The sequence below is a fragment of the Otolemur garnettii genome, unplaced genomic scaffold (genome assembly GCF_000181295.1).
Source record: "Otolemur garnettii isolate 467f Iridium unplaced genomic scaffold, OtoGar3 scaffold00127, whole genome shotgun sequence".
Lineage (NCBI taxonomy): Eukaryota > Metazoa > Chordata > Mammalia > Primates > Galagidae > Otolemur > Otolemur garnettii.
Window position 1 is genome coordinate 698,719 of NW_003852522.1, and position 6,794 is coordinate 705,512.

Consider the following 6,794-nt stretch of genomic DNA (forward strand, 5'->3'; position numbering starts at 1 on the left):
CGGGTCCAGGCTGGATTTGAACCCACCACCTTAGGTGTATGTGGCTGGCGCCTTAGCCACTTGAGCCACAGGTGCTGAGCCCACCAAAGTCCCCTTTATGCCACATGAGATCTTAAATCCCACCCAGATGTACCTGGTTACTTAGACTGTGGTCCATATTAATCATTAGTCTGAGGCGTATGGAGCAGTTCCCTTCCCTTATGAGCCCTGTGTGGGCTGCTTCCTTGCCCATCAGACCATTGCACAGAGCTGGATCACCTGTGTAGTTAGGAGCACTCACCAAGAAGGCAGGTTTTTGGTGCCCACAGTTTCTAGAAGATACTTTTTTTAAAAAAAGCAAACAACCATCAAGGAAAATGAGACAAAATGATGCTAACTAAACAAGCAAACTCTAAGAACCTAATGTGTACCAGCTACACATCCTCAATGACGACCATATGGTGGCTTACTTCCTGATGTTCTGCTCGTGAGGCCCAGACTCCCAGTCTGCCCTGTCTGTCCCAGGGAAGCTAGGTGGGGAGCAGGGGGAGGAATGACACTGCTAGTACAGGTAAGGTGCATCAATAGGCCATGGCTAACCCTCCTCTGGGGTCTTTAGGCTCAGGATAGCATCCCTATATGCTGACTGGGCCCTGGAGGTCTGCTCCCTGGCTAGGCAGGTGCAAAGACACAGCCTGGACTCAGCAGCCCATGTCCCAAGGGTGGGCCTGGTGCTGCCACTTAGCCTGCAGGCCAGGCTGTACAAGGCCCTTATGTTCCCTGTGCTAGAAGAGTTTGGGCTCTGGAGCCTTCCATGGTCTTGAGACTCCAGGCAAGGCTCTCACCCTCCCTGAACCTTGCCATCCTTCATTGTTCATGGGAGACCCAGACTTGGTGGGAAAGTGATGACAACTCAGGGGATGGTTGAGGAAGGGACATACTGGCTGGCTTGAAGGATTTCATTGTACCCTACCTGGCTCCCCCACCAGATGCCTCCCGGAGCCTCCCTGACTTCACAGAGCTCGACCTCCAAGGCAAAGTGCTGCCTGAAGGTGTTGGGCCTGGGGACATCAAGGCCTTCCAGGTCCTGTACCGGGAACACTGTGAGGTAGGGTAAGCAGGGAACCAGCTGTGGACAGGGGAGGGCCACACGGCCCCTAGCACCCCTGAGCCTCTGCTTCTCCTTTAGGCCATTGTGGATGTCATGGTGAACCTGCAGTTTACTCTGGTGGAGACACTGTGGAAGACCTTCTGGAGGTACAACCTCAGCCAGCCCAGTGAAGCACCACCACTGGCCGTGTGAGTCCCACAGGGCGAGGCAGGGGCAGGAGGTGTCACAACCCCTCTCACCCAGGGGAGTTGGCCACCCATGTGGGGTGGCCTGACCTCCATTATCATGTAGGAGTGGGGCACCTGCCTGACCCCTGCAGTTTGTGGAGTACTTAATGCCCTTGACTTCCCAGAGCGCCTGTGTGCATCCATCTGGTGCACAAGGTGGGGCAGGATGTGTGGGAAGGGGTATGGCATTTGGAGCTGACAGGGTGTATAGTGGGCAGGGCATTCATTCCTCACCAAGCCTAGGTATGGGGGTAGGATGCCTTCTCCAACCTTGTGTAAGTGGGTTCCAAGGCCCCTTTCACCACATTGTGCAGGGTGGAGTGTAGGACTCCCATCTGATCCCTAGGGGGTCTGCACCAGCCTGACCCTAAGGCTGTGTCCTTCTGACCCTGGGTGCCTAAGTGACCCCAAGGTGGGATGGGTGCCCATAGGCATGACGAGGCTGAGAAGCGGCTGCCCAAAGCCAGCCTGGTGCTCCTCTCAAAGTTTGAGCCTGTGCTCCAGTGGACCAAGCACTGTGACAACGTGCTGTACCAGGGCCTGGTGGAGATCCTCATTCCTGACGTGCTGCGGCCCATCCCCAGTGAGTGTTGGGCCGCCAGGACTCCCCACACACACCCTCCCAACTCCCCAAATGCACCCTCCTGCCCTGACCAGCCCCCACCGCGGCCCACAGGTGCCTTGACCCAAGCAATCCGGAACTTTGCCAAGAGCCTGGAGAGCTGGCTCACCCACGCCATGGTGAACATCCCCGAGGAGATGCTGCGGGTGAAGGTGAGGGCACAAGCTGCCACCTGGGCTCACCGCTGGCTCCTCCGTCCTGGCTCTGGGGTGGGGGTCCTCAGTCTCCTCTCTTCAGTGGGCATAGTAAGATGTGTTCCCACACCTGTTTGGAGGATGATGAACGTGGACAAGGGGAAAGAGAGGCCTCATGCACCTCAGAGAGGGACCCGGGCATTGTTCACTAACCTTAAGCTTCCTCAGACACCCACTTCCCAAACATAACCTCTTTGTTGTTTTTGTACTCAAACAGCATCTTAAAAAACAATAAAAGTGGAATGCAAATTTACAGTAGTTTTCTTCAGACAGCTTTGTTAGAAAGCGCTTTAGGTGTTCTGGATAGATAAACCTGGGCCAGGCACGGTGGCTCGTGTCTGTAATCCCAGCACTCTGGGAGGCCAAGGCGGCTGGATTGCCTGAGCTCATAGGTTTGAGACCAGCCGGAGCCACAGCCCTCATCTCTAAAAATAGCCGGGCATTGTGGCAGGTGCCTATAGTCCCATCTACTTGGGAGGCTAAGGCAAAAGAATCGCTTGAGGCCCTACCAAGGGCGACAGAGTAAAACTCTGTCTCAAAAAAAAAAAAAAGAGATAAACCTTTTTTAAAAAGGCAACATCTACAAGGAAATAATAACAGCCCTTTTCATCAATGCTGCATACTTGGTAACTACTTAGATGTGAGGGATTCAATAGGATGTACTTGCTCTTGGGCTAAAAAGAAAGCTACATGGATCTAGATGTGGGAAGAATCACCCCTGCGTGGGCTGGACATGAGCCAGGGGATGGGAGCCTATGAAGACAGTAGAAGCTTCCAGGAGGAAGCTCTTCATAGGAATTGGTTAGGCTCGTGTATACATTTGTTCACGCAGCATGCATTTATTAAGCATGTACTGTGTGCCTAGCCTCATTGTCAGAGCACAGCAATCGAAAAAGACAAGATGGACAAAACCCCTGTCCCTCTAGAGCTGAGGTTTGAGAATATAGTATTGAAAAATAAAAACAAAAATTTATCAAAGCATGCTTGTCCTTTGTGGGCAGTGCCCTCCATATTTTCTGTGTGTTTCTTCATTTAAAAAAATAATCTTGGGGGAAACACAACTAATTAATTGTTTTGACCCACACTGGTAGGTGGACACCCAAAATTTTCAAATCTCAAACCCTTGGTCTCCTAACAAACGCAGAGGCACATCCCTCCTTTTAGGGTGGGGGAGGAAACAGGCTTAGGTTGCAGTGGGTAGGGCAGAGGCTGGCAGGTGGGTGTTCTGCTGAAGCCATAACCTCCCCTTCACCATCCCTGGCCCCGCATGCAGGTGGCAGCGGCCGGCGCCTTCTCTCAGACACTGCGGCGCTACACGTCGCTCAACCATTTGGCGCAGGCGGCGCGCGCTGTGCTGCAGAACACTGCGCAGATCAACCAGATGCTGAGTGACCTCAACCGCGTGGATTTCGCCAACGTGCAGGTGAGCCCAGGGCAGTGCAGGTGAGCGTGGACAAGCTAGCGACTCCAGGGCGGCAGGCAGCGACTGAACCATGGGCGCCCACCTGCCCAATGTGCCCCAGGAGCAGGCCTCATGGGTGTGCCGCTGCGAAGACCGCGTGGTGCAGCGTCTGGAGCAGGATTTCAAGGTGACGCTGCAGCAACAGAACTCACTAGAGCAGTGGGCGGCCTGGCTGGACGGCGTGGTGAGCCAGGTGCTCAAACCGTACCAAGGCAGTGCCGGCTTCCCGAAGGCAGCCAAGCTCTTCCTCCTCAAGTGGTCCTTTTACAGGTGAGTGCTCAAGCCGCGCAGCAGCAGTGGGGCGGGAGGGCCACGCCTCTAGGCGGGGCCACAGTGTACGATACCCGGGGCGAGCCTTGGCACAGGATTCAGTAAGGGGGAGTTCTCTGGTGGTCTTCCTGGTGGACTGGAGCCAGTGGGTGGCGCGGGGAGGCCTGAGCTGACAATGTTGGACACCCTAGGGAAGCCAGTGAGCTAGCTCTAGGCCCGAGGGCATCGGGGCGGGGTAGGGGAACGAGGGCCTGGGCCAAGTGGGGCCTTAGATCTTCTTCCGTCGCAATCTCCAGCTCTATGGTGATCCGGGACCTGACCCTACGCAGCGCCGCCAGCTTCGGCTCCTTTCACCTCATCCGTCTGCTCTACGACGAATATATGTATTACCTGATCGAGCACCGCGTCGCCCAAGCCAAGGGCGAGACCCCAATCGCCGTCATGGGCGAGGTGCGCGCGGTGGGACCCTGGGGGCGCGGGGGTGAAGCCCAGCAACGGAACCCTCACCCTCTCTCCTCTCTCCCTCCAGTTCGCCAACCTGGCCACCTCACTGAATGCCCTGGACCCAGACAAAGGTAGGCGGGGCATGTCCCCACTCAGGGCCTTGGTGGGGGGTGGGGTCAGACTCAGGGGCTGGGGTGGTGGAGGAGCCGGCCCGGCCCCGCTCTGAGCGAGTCGGGTCCCTGTGCCCCAGACGAGGAGGAGGAAGAAGAAGAGGAGAGTGAGGACGAGCTCCCGCAAGACATCTCGCTGGCGGCTGGGGGCGAGTCGCCAGCGCTGGGCCCTGAGGCCCTGGAACCGCCGGCCAAGCTGGCGCGGACTGATGCGCGCGGCCTCTTCGTGCAGGCGCTGCCCTCCAGCTAAGCCCGCGGCCGCCCCGGCACCCCCTTCCAGCCCGATCCCCCGCTGCCCCTTCGAGCCAGGGTCCCTCACAGTTGCTGTGGCTTTGCTGTCACCGCTCCATCCTCGGCCAGGACGGGGAGGGAGCCTCGGAGACAGGGAAGGCAGGGCCCCCTGCCTCGCTACCCCCGCCCCCCACATGGGGCCGACACAATCACTGCGCTGGGCGGAGCCGCAGCTGCAAACTCTTGACAAAAAAGACGTGCCTTAAGGAACCCGCCGCCGTGCCCAGGTGCCCCGCAGGGCATTAAGCTCGGCCCCTTGGCCCCTGTGAAGGCCACAGCTTCTCTCCCCAGCCCTGCCCTCCAGCTGCCCCGGGGGCAGGCAGGCAGCCGCCCACCCCACCCCCACCCCCCCGCGGAACTGTTAACTTATTCTGCTCGCTGGCTTTGCACAGCCTGACCTGGGCCTAGCCCTGAGCCCCGGGTGGGCGCAGGTGGGCTTCACCTGGGGGACCCCACTGTCAGCAGTAGCCCCGGGACTCCTCCCCTAGCACCCCCACTGCTACCCCTTCTTGGTATTAAGTGCAATTAAAGCCGTGGGTGTCGCATCTTCTCCAGCGCTGGGCCCTCCCTTGCCCTGCCTTGCCAAGAATAGGTACTGTCCCGCCCGCCTGGGGGGGAGGGGGCGGGAGGAGGGCACGGCCTCCAGCTTCCAAAGAAGAGCCGCAGGCTATGGGCCGTGAAGCGTCCGCGCCTGCCCCGGCCTGGGCTGGGTGCTCCACAGATCCAAGACCTCCGCCCCACACCCAAGGCGCCGCTGGTTTGTAATGGAACCTTCCAGCGCTCTTACTCTCCCTGGAGACTGTGCTTCTCCTCTGTGCCGTGCGACCCCAACCCCACCCCCAATGACTATTGTGCGATTTGTGAGCGCCGCCTGAGCGGAGTTGGTAACTTGTTGGGTTTTTTTCCAACCATCATGGCCTTATCTGTTCCAGTTTTCTCAAGTGTTTTCAACCTGTGAGATAGATGTTTATGGCAAAAAAGAAAAAAAAAAAAGCTGACCTATTGTATAAAAATCACTATTTTGTGTGCTCCGTGTGCTAAAGCTTTTGATGTGGCCCTGTCCACACCCCCGGGGCCTCCTCTCTCCCAGCGGTGAACGTGTCCACACGTGTGGTAGTTTAGTGTGCCGAGCTGTTTTCTACCTTTTTGTAGTCTTTCTTAAAACACAATAAATTCCGCTGTGATGTTTGTCTACTGCTGACTTGCCAGGCCTTGGAGCTGCAGTAAGTGGACCTCAGCAAGGTTCAGAAATTGAACATTTATTACATGAAGAGGAAGTGGGGATGGCCACCTGGGGGCAGGAACCGGCTGGGTAGAGGAGGAACAGGGTCCATTTGGCCTTCCCAAGGGTAATGTCCCCATCTGTAGCCAAAGAAAGGGGCAAATGCACAAAGAGCCAGGGCCCATGCCCAGCTCTGGATGAAGGTGAGGCGCTCCAGGCTGGTGGGACAGAGGGCTCCCTCCTTCTGCCCCTTCCCAACTTAAATAGGCATAAATAAAAAGCGTCCAGACTCTCAGGCCACCAGGGGGCTGCCCCACCCAGCCCCCTTCCCACAGCCTGACACTAGTGCCGGTCATCAGTCAGCCAGCCCAGGGAGGTGGCCAGCTCCCAGGCCGTGGAGGTAGTTGGAGTCAGTGTCCAGGGTGGCTCGCCCTCACAGCACAATCCACGTGTATCGCTCGCTGTCTGCCAGAACCTTTAGTGAACACCCTGCAGGGATAGATAGGGACAACAGCTGTGGAGTCACTGCCTGTCCAGGTCCCGCAGCCACCCCCAACCAACTTGGTTGCGGCCTAAAAGGCAGGGATCCTGCCAAGCTCATCTCCACCTCCAGCCTGCAGCTACTCAATAAACAACTATTATGTGGGCTCCGCACCTGTGGCTCAAGCGGCTAAGGCGCCAGCCACATACACCTAAGGTGGCAGGTTCGAATCCCCAGCCCAGGCCTGCCAAACAACAATGATGGCTGCAACCAAAAAAATGGCCAGGCGTTGTAGTGGGCGCCTGTGGTCCCAGCTACTTG

General features: G+C 57.4%; 2 protein-coding genes across 5 annotated transcripts in view; one reads left to right on the forward strand and one right to left on the reverse strand.

The window, feature by feature from the left end:
• Positions 1-5,964, forward strand: part of RFX1 (regulatory factor X1) — a 35,723-nt gene extending 29,759 nt beyond the window's left edge. For 2 of the 3 annotated variants that reach the window (XM_003797898.3, XM_023518048.1), the window contains 9 exons: positions 969-1,087; positions 1,169-1,278; positions 1,749-1,900; positions 1,994-2,091; positions 3,407-3,556; positions 3,657-3,865; positions 4,162-4,315; positions 4,395-4,440; positions 4,560-5,964. In XM_003797898.3, the coding sequence (XP_003797946.1) occupies positions 969-1,087; positions 1,169-1,278; positions 1,749-1,900; positions 1,994-2,091; positions 3,407-3,556; positions 3,657-3,865; positions 4,162-4,315; positions 4,395-4,440; positions 4,560-4,729 (1,208 nt within the window). In that variant the 3' untranslated portion in view covers positions 4,730-5,964. The remainder of the gene's footprint in view (positions 1-968; positions 1,088-1,168; positions 1,279-1,748; positions 1,901-1,993; positions 2,092-3,406; positions 3,557-3,656; positions 3,866-4,161; positions 4,316-4,394; positions 4,441-4,559) is intronic. The other variant, XM_023518047.1, reaches the window with a different exon arrangement.
• A 46-nt stretch (positions 5,965-6,010) lies between these two features.
• The window catches only part of DCAF15 (DDB1 and CUL4 associated factor 15), a 9,460-nt gene continuing 8,676 nt past the window's right edge, over positions 6,011-6,794 (reverse strand). Inside the window, exon 13 of one of the 2 annotated variants that reach the window (XM_003797899.3) lies at positions 6,011-6,481. In XM_003797899.3, coding sequence (XP_003797947.1) covers positions 6,426-6,481 — 56 coding nt within the window. In that variant the 3' untranslated portion in view covers positions 6,011-6,425. The remainder of the gene's footprint in view (positions 6,482-6,794) is intronic. The other variant, XM_023518049.1, reaches the window with a different exon arrangement.